Source organism: Nycticebus coucang, chromosome 4 (genome assembly GCF_027406575.1).
Source record: "Nycticebus coucang isolate mNycCou1 chromosome 4, mNycCou1.pri, whole genome shotgun sequence".
Lineage (NCBI taxonomy): Eukaryota > Metazoa > Chordata > Mammalia > Primates > Lorisidae > Nycticebus > Nycticebus coucang.
In genome coordinates, this window is record NC_069783.1 from 126,004,233 (window position 1) to 126,022,321 (window position 18,089).

An 18,089-nucleotide genomic window follows, 5' to 3' on the forward strand; every position below is an offset into this window, starting at 1 on the left:
GCGAAGCCAGGTATTCAAGTTCAGCCTGGTCAACATAGCAAGACCCCATCTCTAAAAAAAAAAAAAGTGACTGGCTTGGCACCTGTGGCTCAAGCGGCTAAGGCGCCAGCCACATACACCAGAGCTGGCAGGTTCACATCCAGCCTGGACCTGCCAAACAGCAATGACAATTGCAACCAAAAAATAGCCAAGCGTTGTGGCGGGCGCCTATGGTCCCAGCTCCTCGGGAGGCTGAGGCAAGAGAATCGCTTAAGCCCAGGAGTTTGAGGTTGCTGTGAGCTGTGATGTCATGGCACTCCACCCAGGGCGACAGCTTGAGGCTCTGTCTCAAAATAAAAAAAAAAGTGACAAATATTAATAATGTCTTTTTAATTATCCAGAAATAAATTTCAAATCCTGCCTCTATGTAAAATAACCTGGTCATTTACATACTTTAAAAGAGAAATCAGTTTTAATGTCATATAAGAGAGAAATAAAAACAGGTCACTAAAAAGATTTATTTTCAATATGCAAATGTTCACATACAGCTCTGCCTAGATGATAAGAGGAAGTAGCCAAGATATACCCCTGATTACTAATGTTTGGATTTAACTGAATATTGGCAACGCTTTTCCTTTATATTTGACATTTTGAAATAAGGTCGAAATCAGTCTATTCGTAGATAAGCCCCATGAATGCAGATGGATACATTATTCCATTAGTAACTCAAATACCACAGGCAGCATTGCCACTGACCATGTGGTTTCCTAAAGTGAACAATTTTGTAAAGTTCCAGGCAAAACAAAGTATGTCTTCCGGCTTGGCGCCTGTAGCTCAAGCAGCTAGGGCACCAGCCACATACACTGGAGCTGGCAGGTTCAAATCCAGCCTGGCCCGCCAAACAACAATGACAACTATAACAACAACAACAAAAAAAATAGCCGGGCATTGTGGCAGGCGCCTGTAGTCCCAGCTGCTTGGGAGGCTGAGGCTAAAGCATCGTGTAAGCCCTTGAGTTTGAGGTTGTTGTGAGCTGTGCTGCCATGGCACTCTACCCAGGGCGACAGCTTGAGACTCTGTCTCAAAAAAAATAAGTGTATCTTCCTTTGATTTTACCTGCATTCCTGAAAAATTTTGTGAATATTCAAAGTATGCCCCACAAATCCTGCCTCTATGTAAAAACAGAAAAGATATCTAGGAACAGATCATCATAAATAAGAGTTTTCAGCAGCATGATGGTCAGGCAGGACATTTGAGATGGTGTGGGATGCAAGACAAGTCTACAGGTATCTCCTACGATGTAGGAGTATCTGGCATCTCTGGGCCTGGATTGGTATTAAATGCCAATCATTGGGACAGCCAAGAATGCTCCATAATTTTCTCACCCCCGACCTTGTATGCCCCTATCCATACAGAGAATCCCTGGTATCCTCTGGGCTATGTGGGCTTCCTTGTGGGTTCCTTAGCATGGTATAGGGACCATGCTACCCAGAGGCGTGAGAAGCCCTTATGACTCAGTATCTTCCTTCTCTGCAGGGGCTGAAGATCAGTGTGCTCTGGACTCTGTACTACGGCATCCTTAGCGCTTTTGCACCTGTGTATAGCTGGATCTTGGTGCTCCGGGGTCTGGTGGGCTTTGGTATCGGAGGAGTCCCCCAGTCGTAAGTAAATACCCAGCTCTGGCCATCTAGCCAGGCAGCCACTCATTATCAGTATTGTAATGATTAACAACAACAGTCACCACTACCACAACAATGGCTGGGAGGTCTTAAAAGCAAAATAATTATAAAAATAAAAGACCCAGCATCAATCTATCATTTTGCTTTGACACAGCCCAGCAGGTGTATGTTATTGTACTATTGCAATCTCCGTTTTACTATTCAGGAAACTGCAAGGCTCAGGGAGTGAAATAATTTGCCCATGTCACATGATATTTCAGCAAAACTAAAAACCTGAGTTTATCAGTCCATGACATCCATGTTCTTCACCACCTCAAATACTGGACCTGTGCATCTAATCTAAAACTCAAAACAGGGTATGATGCCAACCACATGTCAGTGGGGTGTTGTTTTGTTGTTGCTGATGTCATTTAAGGTTGTGGTCCCCCAACCCTTGGGCCCTGGATTGGTACCACTCCATGGCCTGTTAGGAAGGGCTGCACAGCTGGAGGTGAGCAGCAGGCAAGCAAGTGAAGCTTCATCTGCATTTACAGCCACTCCCCATTGCTCACATCAGCGCCTGAACTTGCCTCCTGTCAAATCAGTGGTGGCATTATATTCTCATAGGAGCATGAACCCTACTGTAAACTGTGATGTGAGGGATCTAGGCTGTGCACTCCTTATGAGAATCTAATGCCGGATGATCTGACTTGGAGCTTAGGACCTAAGCAACACACTTTGGGTATCACTGTCTCCCATCACCATCTAGTTTCAGGAAAACGCTCAGAGCTCCCACTGATTCTGCTTTATGATGAGTTGTATAATTATAGTAGAACCTCTGTAAGTTGACCACACAAGGGACTGTAACAAACTGGTCAACATACGGAGGTGGTCAACAGAAGGAACTAGCCCTATTGTACTGACATGTACATGTGGTGCATGTCTGGTCTATAAAAATTAGGTCAGCTTAAGGAGGGGAAGATAGTCAACTATATTCTACTGTACATCATTATATATTATAATGTAATTAAAATAGAAATAAAGTATACAATAAATATAACTTTATCTGTGGAAAAATTGTCTTCCTTAAAACCAGTCCTTGGTGTCAGAAAGATTGAGGACTGCTAGCTTAAGGTATTTAGAATATTCAGAGTTGTAGGAAGAAGCCACTCTCTCCTGGGGAATTGGAGAGACTTGCCCTCTGTGCTGGGCCCTAAAGCAGGGATTGGCAAACCATGGCACGTGGACTGAATCCAACCCTCCATTTATTGGTTTTGCAAATAAAGTTGTATTGGAACATACCACACCCTTTATTTATGTGTTATCTCCAGCTGTTTTCATGCTACAGAATTGAGTACCTTCAGCAGAGACTATATGACTTGCAGGGCCTGAAATATTTACCATGTAGCCCATTATAGAAAAAGTATGTTGGGCCCCACCTCAAAGGGTAGTGATAACAGCCAATATTTAGTGTTTACCATGTGACAGATGCTGTTCCAAACAATTTATACTGTTGTTTTTATCCCCTAGTTTTCCCTATGAGGTAAATTCTCTTATTAACTCCACTTTACAAATAGAGAAGCAGAGGATCAGAGAGGTAAAGTAACTTGCTCTAGGTGACATAGCCAGGAAGTGGTAGAGCTGGAACATGAACCCAGGCCCTCTTTGCTCCAGATCCTGGGCTCTAACTATTGCATTTTACTGCTTTGCTATTAAGAATGTAAAGCATTTGGAAAGACTCAGAAGGCCACTTGGGGGAAGATGTAGGAAATTTCAAAGGAAGGGAACTGCATGGAGAAAAAGGATCAGTAGCTGAGTCTAAGGGAGGCTAATAACAGTCCAGGTTGGTCAGCTTGTAAGGATGAGATCTATAAGCATTAAAAGATGAGGTTGAAAGCCAGATGTGGTGGCTCACACCTGGAATCCCAGCACTCTGGGAGGCCAAGGAGGGGAGATAGCCTAAGCTCATGGGTTCAAGACCAGCCTGAGCCAGAGTGAGACCCTGTCTCTAAAAATAGCTAGGCATTGTGGCAGGCACCTGTAGTCCCAGCTACTTGGCAGGCTCAGGCAAGAGAATCACTTGAGCCCAACAGTGAGGTTGCACAACACCCAGATGGTGTTGTACTTGTTGTTGTTGTTGTTGCAGTTGTCATTGTTGTATAGAAGGCCCAGGGTAGGTTCAAACCCACCAGCCTCAGTGCATGTGGCCGCCACTGTAACCACTGTGCTACAAGTACCAAGCTACCCTTCTAGTTTATTAATTAATTCATCCCACCTATATTTCCTAGATGGGCTACTTTACTATACACTGAAGCTGTATGGTACAGCCTTTTGCTCCTGGGCTACAAACCTGGACAGCATGATACTGTACCAAATACTATAAGCAACTATCACAGAGTGTTAAGTATTCATGTATCTAAACATGGAAAAACATAGGAAAGGTGCAGTAAAAATATGGCATTATAATCTATGGGACTGCCATTGTACCTCATATCTGCAGGTAACTGAAATGTCCTTGTGCAGTGCATGATTATAAGAAGTTCACCCATCTGAGAACAACAGTTCCTCCAATGTTCTGGTTGTTCCAGCCAAGATTTATAGAGAAGACTGGTGGGATAAGCTGTATTCCTGTCATGGCTGCTGGTCTTGTGGCTGCAACAGATGCCCAACTCTCCCTCCTCTAGATTCCCCTGGCCTTCGGCTAGCGCTTCCATGGATTTAGATGCCCTAAGGGGCCTGGTCCCTGGTCACCATTCCCTTCTCAGGCCATGCTACTGCACTTGTCTATTTAACACCAACATTGGGCAGAGGAGCACCAACAGATGTCATGGGTGTCCCTGTAACAGTAGCTCTAGCTACTGGTGATGAGTAGGATCAATTTCTAGATAGAAAGGTGCCTCCTTTTCTCATGTGGTCATTTCTTGTCTCAAGGAGCCCAAAGTTCCTGAGTAGCAGCTGTTGCTTAAGACTAATGGGACTCTTGCTGTGTCCCCTAGTGGAAGCTTTCCCCTTCTGAGTGCCAGGACTCCTAGACCCACAAGAAGTTGACATGAGGGACTGATTACTCCAAGTGGGTCCCTGGGGATAGTGACAATGAAAGCTGCTCCTACTTCAACCACGTGGTTTTCCCTGCATTCTTGCTGCTGGGAACACAGCACCACAATGAGGGAGGATTGATTTAAATGTGTATTGCATCCTGGAAGACAGTGTCCCATTGTCACAGGGCATCCTCTCCAAGCTGATGCCTCAGCGGCACCTCCGAATGGCTGTTCCAGTGTTCTCCCAGCCAGAAGCTTCAGAGTGGGATGGGATGGGACAGGACTAGTGGAATCTATGGTCATATACTCACTGCTGTGTCTGCTTTGTTATATATCACCCCTTTTGGTCCCATGCAATGTCGTGCAGGATCCTGTATCAGTGGGTCAAGCCCTCTGTAAGTCCTTGGGTGATGGTAGTGGCTGACATCTCATGGGCAGGAAAGACAAACCAATACCCAGAATAACTGCCAGTTTGGTCAAGATGAATCCACTGCTCCTTCCAAAACAGAAGGAGTTCAATGTAAATAAGTTGCTGCGAAGTGACATGAGGTGGCTCCATTGTGGGGGCTCCACGTTGGTCTCTGTTGCTCGCACATGGGCTCTTTGGCAGCAGAAGCAACAAGAGCAGCCTTGGTAAGTGAGACTCTGGCTGCTGCTCTATGACACAGTACCAGCCCTCTGAGGTAGGCAGTGATCAACTCCCTGAACCTGCTAAGTGTCACGAATAGTGAAGACAGAAAGACAGCTCAGAAGGGTCATGCAAACTCTGAAACCGGGTGGTTAGATCATGGGCTCTGAAACCAGACTTCCCAGGTTTGAATTCTGGCTTTGTCACCTAATACAGTCATCTTGGGCAAGTCACTGACCCTTTCTGCACCCCAGTTTCCTCATCCGTAAGGTAGGATGACAGTATGCCCGCCTCATGGGGTCACTTAGAATAGTAAATGGCAACATATGTAAAGTGCCTGGGGCGATGACTCCATATACAAAGGAGGCAAATGAGGCTGAGCACTCCATATACAAAGGGTGCCAGGAAAAATAAATATACACATTTTAAGAAAGGAAAATACTGTATTACTACATTAAATTTATAATACTCAATATATGCCGATAACAAAAGATAAATATAAGTCACATCGAACACCCCTCGTAATTGCAGAAGTCAAATGTGACTTGAGTATCATACATTTAATACATTTTTTTCCTTTCTTAAAATGTATTTACCTTTTTTGTTTGCACCCTCTCTTTGTAGCCAGCATTCAGTCTGCTGAAGGCTTTAGTAAGAAACTCAAGTGTCACTGGGATGGAACAGGGTCTCAGTGTGTAATTGTAGAAAAAATGGGGAGGAGAGGAGAAATGACAGTTTGGATTTAACACAAGAGGAAATCCCCAGACTCCTCCTGCCACTTGGAGGCTAGAAGGACAGTGTGTGGCTCCAGTCTCCCTCACCACTTACTCATGATTGATTTCGCCAGGGCTCTGCAGAGTAGCCACTGCGCATCTGGGATGGGCTTGGAAACCACTGAATGTTGAAGCAGAAACTATTAACAGAGCCACAGCCATAAATCTGGGCTGGCAGGGACTTGTGGACAAATATGCTTCACTTCTGAGCCAGCTCCAAAAACGTTTCCGGAGACAGCCACTGCCCCATTCATGAGCCCTGTATTGACCAGTGTTCCTCTGTGGTCGGAAGGAATGAATTCACAGAAGAGCAAATCAGATTTCTTTCCCAGGGATGCTCATGTAGATGACAGCAGAAATAGCCTCTAAACAGTCATCTGGATTTTCTTCCCATATGAAGAGAGAGAAAGGAACTCAATATTCAGAATGTCTACTGGGATTCTTGTTCAAGAGGATAAAATGAGAAGTGCTGTTTTCTATTTCTTCTTACCAATTTCCTGGAAATGACATAAAAATGATAAGCAATCGAATAAAAGAAAAGGGTGCCATTGGTGGACCAGAAATTGTGAGGAACCTCTGGAAACTTATAAGCAGATGGAATTGCAATGGTGGAGCAACTAGAACAGAGAAAAACCCACATCCTACAAAAGCAAAGGCGAGGGAGATTCTTCCTACCGAAGTCTGGGAGAAACGCCATTCCCATAGTCCACAGGCACAGGGAGAGGGGATGGGATACCTGGGAGTAAAATAACGGACACAGCAGACAGGAGGGCCTTTCTTCTTACCTGTCTCTGTGAGGGTCCCCAGCCCTCAAAGGCCATGCTTTCTTATCTAGTTGTTCATTTATTGAGAATTATCATAAGCCTTCTATTTGTTTGAGCTATTACTATAATACATTCCAAACACTAGACCATCCACTTTTCATATGTTACCATTTAAAAACTCACAAAACCTCAGGACATATATATCTATATATATATATTATCATCTTCATTTTATAGGTAAGAAAATGGGCTTTAAAGAAGCCAAATTATATGCCCATGGTTGTATAGCTACTAAATGGCAGAGCTGAGTGAAGTTTAAACGTCACTGATGGCTCACACTTGTAATTCCAGGGCATTGAGAGACTGACAAGGTAGGATTGCTTGAAGCCAGGAGTTTGAGACCAGCAGAGCAACACAGTGAGACTTTGTCTCTACATAACATTGAAAAATGAGCTGGAGAGGGGGAGAGCAAGATGGCGGCCGAGTAACAGCTTCCTTGAATCTGGTCACCGTGAGTCTGGGGACATAAGACTCCAGGCATCTCTGACTGGTGGGATCTGCCTATAATCATCCCTTTGAGGATACAGGGAGTCAGTGAGAGACTTCTGGACCCCAAGAGGAGGACAAAAACAGCGGAAAACTGGCATGCGAACTTAAAGAACAAGAGGAAGTGAAAGGAAAATTAGGGCAAGGAAACAGATAAAAGAAATCACTCATGAGGAAGAATCAGCAGAAAACTCCAGGCAACATGAAGAACCAGTCCAGAACCCACCCCAACCCCAAGGGACCATGAGGTAGCTACTGCAGAGGATTCCACCAATAAAGAAATGTTAGGAATGACAGAAAGGGAATTTAGAATACACATGATGAAAACAATGAAGGAAATGATGGAAACAATGAAGAAAATTGCTAATAAAGTGGAAAATAACCAAAAGGAAATCCAAAAACAGAATCAAATAAGAGATGAACGATATGAAGAATATAGAAAGGATCTAGCAGAGCTGAAGGAACTGAAGTAGTCAATTAGGGAACTTAAAGATGCAATGGAAAGTATCACCAACAGGTTAGACCATGCAGAAGAAAGAATTTCAGAGGTAGAAGACAAAGTCCTTGAGATAACTCAGATAGTAAAAGAGGCAGAAAAGAAGAGAGAGAAAGCAGAACATTCACTGTCAGAATTATGAAGAACCTTATGAAGCGTTCCAACATACAAGTTATAGGAATCCCAGAAGCGGAAGCAGAATGCCCCAGAGGAATGGAAGCCATATTAGAGAATATTATAAAAGAAAATTTCCCAAATATCACCAAAGATTCAGACACACTGCTTTCAGAGGTCACCTCAACTCTAACCGAGCTTCTCCAAGACATATTGTGTGATGAACATGTCCAAAGTCAAGACAAAAGAAAAGATTCTGCAAGCTGCCAGGAGTAAGCGCCAGTTGACCTACAGGGGCAAATCCATCAGAGTGACCGCAGACTTCTCTAATGAAACTTTCCAAGCAAGAAGACAATGGTCATCTACCTTTAATCTACTTAAAGAGAACAATTTCCAGCCCAGAATTCTGTACCCTGCTAAGCTAAGCTTTAAAACCCAGCCCCGGCTGAACTGCAACCAAAAAATAGCCGGGCGTTGTGGCGGGCGCCTATAATCCCAGCTGCTTGGGAGGCTGAGGCAGGAGAATCGCGGAAGCCCAAGAGCTAGAGGTTGCTGTGAGTCCTGTGTACATCATGGCACTCTACTGAAGGCGGTAAGGTGAGACTCTGTCTCTACAAAAAAAAAAAAAATTGACGGAGAAATCAAATCATTTACAGATATACAAACATTGAGGAAATTTGCCACAACAAGACCAGCTCTACAGAAAATACTTCGATCTGTTCTACACACCGATCATCATAATGGATCAGCAGCAAAGTAAAAACTCAGAAATTAAAGGACAGAACCTAACCTCCACTATGATGGAAAAGATAAAACTAAGCAATGGACTCTCACAAAATAAGATGAATAGAATACTACCACACTTATCAATTATCTCAATAAATGTTAATGGCTTGAATTCCCCACTGAAGAAAAATAGATTGGCTGATTAGATTAAAAACACACGCCATCTGGGTGGCGCCTGTGGCTCAGTCAGTAAGGCGCCGGCCCCATATGCCGAGGGTGGTGGGTTCAAACCCGGCCCGGCCAAACTGCAACCAAAAAATAGCCGGGCATTGTGGCAGGCGCCTGTAGTCCCAGCTACTTGGGAGGCTGAGGCAAGAGAATTGCTTAAGCCCAGGAGTTGCAGGTTGTTGTGAGCTGTGTAAGGGCACGGCACTCTACCGAGGGCCATAAAGTGAGACTCTGTCTCTACAAAAAAAAAAAAACAAAAAAACACAAGCCATCCATTTGCTATCTGCAAGAAACACACCTGGCTTCAAAAGACAAAATAAGCTCCGAGTCAAGGGTTGGAAGACAATTTTTCAGGCAAATGGAATTCAGAAGAAAAGAGGAGTTGCGATCTTATTTTCAGATACACATGGATTTAAAGCAACTAAAGTCAAAAAAGACAAAGATGGTCACTTTATACTGGTCAAGGGAAAAATACAAGAAGAAGACGTTTCAATTCTAAATATTTATGCACCCAATTTAAATGCTCCCAGATTCTTGAAACAGACCTTACTCAGTCTGAGCAATATGATATCCGATAATACCATAATAACAGGGGACTTTAACACTCCTCTTACAGAGCTGGACAGATCCTCTAAACAGAAATTAAACAAAGATATAAGAGACCCTAGAACAACTGTGCTTGATAGATGCATCCCAAAGATAAAGAATATACATTCTTCTCATCACCGCATGGAAGATTCTCCAAAATTGATTATATCCTGGGACACAAAACAAATATCAACAGAATCAAAAGAATTGAAATTTTACCTTATATCTTCTCAGACCATAAAGCACTAAAGGTGGAACTCAACTCTAACAAATACCCTTGACCCCACACAAAGGCATGGAAATTAAACAACCTTCTGTTGAATAACAGATGGGTGCAGGAAGAAATAAAACAGGGAGTCATTAACTTCCTTGAGCATAACAACAATGAAGACACAAGCTACCAAAACCTGCAGGATACTGCAAAAGCAGTTTTGAGAGGAAAATTTATCACTTTAGATGCCTACATTCGAAAAACAGAAAGAGAGTGCATCAACAAACTCAAAAGCCATCTTACGGAATTGGAAAAAGAACAATCTAAACCTAAACCCAGTAGAAGAAAATAAATCTCCAAAATCAAATCAGAGATCAATGAAATTGAAAACAAAAGAATCATTCAGAAAATTAATGAAACAAGGAGTTGGTTTTTTGAAAAAATAAGTATAATAGATCAACCATTGGCCAGACTAACTAGAAATAGAAAAGTAAAATCTCTAGTAACCTCAATCAGAAATGATAAAGGGGAAATAACAACTGATCCCACAGAGATACAAGAGATCATCTCTGGATACTACCAGAAACTCTATGCCCAGAAATTTGACAATGTGAAGGAAATGGATCAATATTTGGAATCACACCCTCTCCCTAGACTTAGCCAGGAAGAAATAGAGCTCCTGAACAGACCAATTTCAAGCACTGAGATCAAAGAAACAATAAAACAGCTTCCAACCAAAAAATGCCCTGGTCCAGATGGCTTCACACCAGAATTCTATCAAACCTTCAAAGAAGAGCTTATTCTTGTACTGCAGAAATTATTCCAAAAAAATGAGGAGGAAGGAATATTCCCCAACATGTTCTATGAAGCAAACATCACCCTGATACTAAAACCAGGAAAAGACCCAACTAAAAAGGAGAATTTCAGACCAATCTCACTCATGAATATAGATGCAAAAATTCTCAACAAAATCCTAGCCAATAGATTACAGCTAATCATCAAAAAAGTCATACATCATGATCAAGTAGGTTTCGTCCCAGGGATGCAAGGTTGGTTTAACATACACAAGTCCATAAATGTTATCCACCATATTAACAGAGCCAAAAATAAAGACCATATGATCCTCTCAATAGATGCAGAAAAAGCATTCAATAAAATCCAGCATCCTTTTCTAATTAGAACACTGACGAGTATAGGCATAGGTGGCACATTTCTGAAACTGTTTGAAGCTATCTATGACAAACCCACAGCTAATATTTTACTGAACGGAGTAAAACTAAAAGCTGTTCCTCTTAGAACTGGAACCAGACAAAGTCATCCTCTGTCACCTTTACTATTTTAACATAGTGCTGGAAGTTCTAGCCAATACGATTAGGCAAGACAAGGAAATAAAGGGAATCCAAATGTGAGCAGAGGTCAAACTCTCCCTCTTTGCTGATGACATGATCTTATGTCATAGAGAATCCCAAAGACTCAACCACAAGACTCCTAGAAGTCGTCAAAAAATACAGTAATGTTTTAGGACATAAAATCAGTGTGCACAAGTCAGTAGCCTTTGTATACGCCAATAACAGTGAAGATGAGAAGCTAATTAAGGACACAACTCCCTTCACCATAGTTTCAAAGAAAATGAAATACCTTGGAATATACCTAATGAAGGAGGTGAAGGACCTCTATAAAGAAAATTATGAAATCCTCAGAAAGGAAATAGCAGAGGATATTAACAAATGGAAGAACATACCATGCTGATGGCTGGGAAGAATCAACATTGTTGAAATGTCTATCCTTCCCAAAGCAATCTACCTATTCAATGCCATTCCTATTAAAATACAAACATCGTACTTTCAAGATTTGGAAAAAATGATTCTACGTTTTGTATGGAACCAGAAAAAAACCCTTATAGCTAAGGCAGTTCTTAGTAATAAAAATAAAGCTGGGAGCATCACCATACCAGATTTTAGGCTGTACTACAAAGCCATAGTGGTCAAGACAGCATGGTACTGGCACAAAAACAGAGACATAGACACTTGGAATCAAATTGAAAACCAGGAAATGAAACTAACATCTTACAACCACCTAATCTTTGATAAACCAAACAAGAACATACCTTGGGGGAAAGACTCCATATTCAATAAATGGTGTTGGGAGAACTGGATATCCACATGTAAAAGACTGAAATTGGACCCACACCTTTCCCCACTCACAAAAATTGATTCAAAATGGATAAAGGACTTAAATTTAAGGCATGAAACAATAAAAATCCTCCAAGAAAGCATAGGAAAAACACTGGAAGATATTGGCCTGGGGAAAGACTTCATGAAGAAGACTTCCATGGCAATTGCAACAACAACAACAACAACAACAAAAATGGGACTTCATTAAACTGAAAAGCTTCTGTACAGCTAAGGAGACAACAACCAAAGCAAAGAGACAACCTACACAATGGGAAAGGATATTTGCATATTTTGAATCAGACGAAAGCTTGATAAGTAGGATCTATAGAGAACTCAAATTAATCCACATGAAAAAAGCCAACAATCCCATATATCAATGGGCAAGAGACATGAATAGAAACTTCTTTAAAGAAGACAGACAAATGGCTAATAAACATATGAAAAAATGTTTATCATCCCTATATATTAGAGAAATGCAAATCAAAACCACCCTGAGATATCATCTAACCCCAGTGAGAATGGCCCACATCACAAAATCTCAAAACTGCAGATGCTGGCATGGATGTAGAGAGAAGGGAACACTTTTACACTGCTGGTGGGACTGAAAACTAGTACAACCTTTCTGGAAGGAAGTATGGAGAAACCTCAAGGCACTCAAGCTAGACTTCCCATTTGATCCTGTAATCCCCTTACTGGGCTTATACCCAGAAGGAAAAAAATCCTTTTATCATAAGGACACTTGCACTAGACAGTTTATTGCAGCTCAATTTACAATCGCCAAAATGTGGAAACAGCCTAAATGCCCACCAACCCAGGAATGGATTAACAAGCTGTGGTATATGTATACCATGGAATACTATTCAGCCATTAAAAAAATGGAGACTTTACATTCTTTGTATTAACCTGGATGGACGTGGAAGACATTATTCTTAGTAAAGCATCACAAGAATGGAGAAGCATGAATCCTATGTACTCAATTTTAATATGAGGACAATCAATGACAATTAAGGTCATGGTTGGGGTGGGGGAAGGGGAGAGCAGAGAGAGAAAGAATGAGGGAGGGGTGGAGAAAGGAAGAGCAGAGAGAGGGAAGGAGGGAGGGGGCAGGGCCTTGGTGTGTGCCACACCTTTTGGGGGCAAGACACGATTGCACAAGGGACTTTACGTAACAAATGCAATCATTGTAACCTGGCTTACTGTACCCTCAATGAATCCCCAACAATAAAAAAAAAAAGTTCCCCTGTCTCCCTAGCATACCCAAAGGCTGGGGATGCTGAAGGAGACATGGAGGCAGCAGATGGAGAAGGCAGCCAGTATGGTTGAGATACTGGTTGCATTGAGCAAACAGCTACATTGACTGAGCAAAGAAGTAATCATATTGAAAATAATGGACCCAAATTTCTCATTATTGGAGAAGGGAATTGCAAACATAGAAATTGGGGAGGTTAGAAAGAACCCTGAGGTGTTGGACTAGAATTGGAAATACAGTATGAACTCATTGTTACTTATTCTTTTTTAATGAATATACCCAATAGATACAGATAAATAATGAGTGGGTGGGTGTGCAAAGAGGAAGAGAGATTAGATAGATAGATAATCTCTTAGCTGAGTCCACTGAGGGCCTAGAAGCAGTGACATGCCAGCAGCAGTGAGCACACTGAATATTTAGACTTTGGCTTCTAACTACCATCCTCTGCCAAAGGGAACTAGGGCTTCTTAGAAAAATGAATGACTCTAGGGCTGGGGCAAGTAAAGTACAAGATGAGCAGGAAATCTTGTGCCAGAAAGTAAGAAAGGCCTTGAGGAATGATGGAGACTTACCAAAAACAATACGAATCAGCTTGAAGAGGTTCCCACTGGCCAGATCTGGGACGGTCTGAGCATCAAAATAGTAATGGGTTACAACCCACTGAATAAACTAGAAATCCACAAGTCCATACTGATTAAGGGAATAGATACAGAGATAGCTAAATTAGATGAATAAAGAGGGGAAGGGAACACTCTTCCTTACAGTAGAATGTCAACTAACAATTGTAGAAGAAATGACAAAAATTAAAAAAATACCATTTGTCACTCCCATCTGTAGCTGATTTAGGCAGAAATAGTCAGTGGATAAAGCTGGTGCATGGAGGTTCTATGGGTAAAAAGATATTGGCATCATCTCTGTTTTCTCACAAAGCACTTATTAACCACAAGTGGCAAAAATGATATAACTTAGGGTAGAGAAATCTGTTAGACACTAGCTTGGTCCAGTGATGAAGATTTACATCACCAGCGATGAGATGGGTTGACATCATGTGTCCCTGAAGTGATATGCTGGGCAGAGCTCAGTATCATTTCTGGGGTGTCTCTGTCAAGAAACTATTTTTTCTTAGATTTACTGGGTTTTGAGTAGGACCCCAATGGCAGCAGTAATGTAATTCAAGAATCATTTTGGGAGTTGGTTAAAAATCTAGATGCCAGGGCCCCCTCCCTGAGAGTACTTCTGAGCCTCTGAGGTGGGTATGGGAGCTGTATATTTAGCCATCATAATCACAGGAATTTTCAATGTAAGTGGTTTACTGGCCACCATCAGAGGAACACTGGCCTAGGAATTAGGAAACTGTAGCAATTTTCCCACCCAGACTTGAACCTTAATTAACCCCCTTCCTGTCCCTTTGCTTTCCCAGGGTGACACTGTATGCCGAGTTCCTTCCCATGAAAGCCAGAGCTAAATGCATTTTGCTGATTGAGGTAAGAGGGAGGGTGATGTGGGTCTCTAGGGAGTATGGCCTCTCTGACAGGAGGTTCTTTAATGCCTTGAGCTACAGGTCAAAGCAAATGAAGTTTTAGAAAAATATAACACATCTGATATGCAAAGAATTGAATAGATCAGTTGTGTCAGTTCTGAGATGGCTGTTTTCCCATATGGATAAATCCTTCAATTGGCAAGAAAATCCGGTCTTTCATCCCTTAAAAAAATGATGGCAAGCAGGTGGCAGGTCCTTCTTGAACTGAAAATAGTTTGTATCTTACAGCTGGTGTTGAGTGGTATGGCCTTAGTGGCCCAAACTCCTGCCAATGCCATTACCATCACCCTCCACCCCAGTTTTTTTACCCAGGCTGGCCTGTAATTCATGTGTAATCTCCATTCTTGGCCACTTCTGTGGCCATCTTAAAATTCTTAGGGTCCAGCCAGTCCCTCTCAAGTCCTTCTCACTTTCCAAATACAATGGCCCAGTAAAAGATCACAGGGCAGATACAGTCCCCGCAGCCCTCTCCACAGCAGCAGAATGGCTTATGTGTGCCTTCTGGTCTTTAGTGTCCACACTGGTGACCACGAAGCCACTCTGACCTCCATAGTCACTGTCACCACGTTGACAATATTGATCACATTGTACCCTCAGGCCAAGTTATCTACCCTAACAGTGTTCGCTTCCGACCTATTGGATAATGAATGTTCAGCTGGTCCACACTGGTGGGGATGAATCAGCTATTTAAATATTGAAATACATCTAGGCAAAAAAATTTTTAAAAATAAATAAATTTAAAGGGGGGGTGGGAATAAAAAGGAAAAGAAAATTTAAAAACAAAAAGAAAGAAAGAAATACATTTTGGCCAGCTACACTTGAGCTCTGACTGCTCCTCGTTGTCTAATATCTGTCCCCTCATGGGATTCCCTAGAGCTTCCCATGATCCAGCAACTAAAGAGTCAATTCCCAGCACACTGGGGGTGGGGCGGGGCGTGTGATTGGTGTGCCCTTGCTGTGCCTGCCCCTAGACATTTTGACTGTTACCCCTGATTGTCAGCAATATGAATGGACTGTGGCTCATTTAAGCAAAAGGGAACTTAGGACAGCTTTGGGGGGCTCCAAAACTGATGTAGAGGCTGGAGTACCAGGTTTGGGAATAGTTGTAGGGTCAGGGTCCCACATAAGTGTAAGTCAAATTAGCATGCTTTCAAGTGGTTTTAGAAGAGACTATTTACAAAGTCCCTGAAGGGTGTTAGCACCCCAGGCCTGAAGGGACAAAGGCAGGGAACAGCCCAGAGACTTGTATGATGAGGATACTGAACGGGAGCTATGACCTTCAGTTGAGGTGTACAGCCAGCCCCATAGGGAGCAAGTCTGGGGACTGGAACCCCAATCTCTCCCTCTTCCTCCTTCTAGTCTCCTGCAGTGATATTCACTGGCTGCACCCAGTAGGAAGCCAGAGGGCAGGGAGCTGGTAGATGGAATCCATAGAAAGATGGAAAAGGACAGAGAGTGATGTGGAGAGACAAACAGAAGACATTCAATCACTTTGGGAAGAGGCAATTCTGATACGGGATGCTGGGGCATCAGTGGGCAAGAGAGGTGCATGTTAGTAGTCGGTGTGTCCATTTGTTTTTTTTTTTTTTTTGGTTTTTTGGGTTTTTTTTATAGAGACAGAGTCTCACTTTATTGCCCTTAGTAGAGTGCTGTGCCATCACAGCTCACAGCAACCTCCAGCTCCCGGGCTTAGGTGATTCTCTTGCCTCAGCCTCCCCAGTAGCTGGGACCACAGGTGCCCGCCACAACGCCCAGCTATTTTTTGTTGCAGTTTGGCCGGGGCCAGGTTTGAACCCACCACCCTTGGTATATGGGGTCAGCACCTTACTCACTGAGCCACAGGTGCCGCCTTCAGTGTGTCCATTTGTATAGCCATGTTCATGGCAGCATTATTCACAATAGCTAAGATGTGAAATCAACCCAAGTGTCCATTGACAGATGAATGGATAAACAAACCATGCTCTATAAATTTATTGGAATATTATTCAACCTTAAAAAGGAGGCCAGGTGTGGTGGCTCACACCTGTAATACAAGCACTTTGGGAGTCCAAGGTAGGAGGATCACTTGAGGACAGGAGTTTGGGGCCAACCTATGCAACAGAGTAAGCGCCTATCTTTATAAAGGGAAGAAATTCTGAAACCTGCTACAACATGGATGAACTTGCATAAACTTTGAAAGCATTATAAGTGGAATAAGCCAGTCACAAACATACAAATACCATGTAATTCCACTTATATGAGGTACTTAGAGTAGTCAAATTCATAGAGACTGAAAATAGAATAGTGGTTGCCAAGGGCTGGGGGGAGGGCGAAAATGGGAATTATTATTTAATGAAGACAGAGCTTCATGTTTGCAAGATACAAAGAGTTCTGTAAATGAATAGTGGTAATTTGTACAACATTGTGAATGTACTTAACACTGTTGAACTGTATACTTAAAAATGGTTTAAGATAGCAAATTTTGTTATGTGTAAAAGTGCCACTTTAAAAATATTAAAATAGGGCTGGGCATGGTGGCTCAAACCTACAATCCTAGCATTCCAGGAGACCAAGGCAGGTGGGATTGCTTAAGCTCAGGAGTTTGAGACCAGCCTGAGTAAGAGCAAGACCCCATCTCTAAAAATAGTCGGGCATTGTGGCTGGCTCCTATAGTCCCAGCTACTTAGGAGGCTGAGGCAAAAGAATCACTTTAGCCCAAGAGTTTGAGGTTGCTGTGAGCTATGACACCACAGCACTCTACCAAGGGCAACAAAGTGAGACTTTGTCTCTTCCCCTGCCCCCCACCAAAAAATTGAAAATAAAAACCACCTTGCCAGGCTTAGTGGCTCATGTCTGTAAACCCAGCAACTCGGGAAGCTGAGGAGGGAGGAACACTTGAGGCCAGGAATTCAAGACCAGCTGGAGAAAATAATTATATTCCATCTCTAGAAATATAAATAAATAAATAAATAACAGCAGTTGGCAGGGCATTGTGGCATGCACCTGTAGTGATAGCTACTAGGAAGTTTGAGGGGGGAGGATCACTTGAGCCCAGGAGTTCTAGGATCCAGTGAGCTATGATTATGCCACTGCACTCTAGCCAGGGAGACAGAGTGAAACCCTGTCTTTTAAGAAAAAAAAAAATAATAAAAACCAATGTGTCCACTACCATATTGACATCACACAATATTGATTCATTGCATTGCTCTCCCTAAGCCAAGCGGCTGCATTGCACAGTTCCAGTGGGCATCAAGCAAATATTACAGTGTAGGTGGTATGGCTCTGGGCTAACCCTATGGACCACAGGGAAGGGGTCCTTGCTGACTCCAGTAACCCTTTCTCACATCAGTAACTTAACCTACAATGATCCACTTATTGATCACCATGTGGATCATGCT

General features: G+C 42.5%; 1 protein-coding gene across 1 annotated transcript in view; it reads left to right on the top strand.

Moving 5' to 3' along the window:
• The window catches only part of SVOP (SV2 related protein), a 115,312-nt gene that overhangs the window by 69,381 nt on the left and 27,842 nt on the right, over nt 1-18,089 (top strand). Inside the window, exons 6-7 of the mRNA XM_053588592.1 lie at nt 1,516-1,640; nt 14,593-14,656. Coding sequence (XP_053444567.1) covers nt 1,516-1,640; nt 14,593-14,656 — 189 coding nt within the window. The remainder of the gene's footprint in view (nt 1-1,515; nt 1,641-14,592; nt 14,657-18,089) is intronic.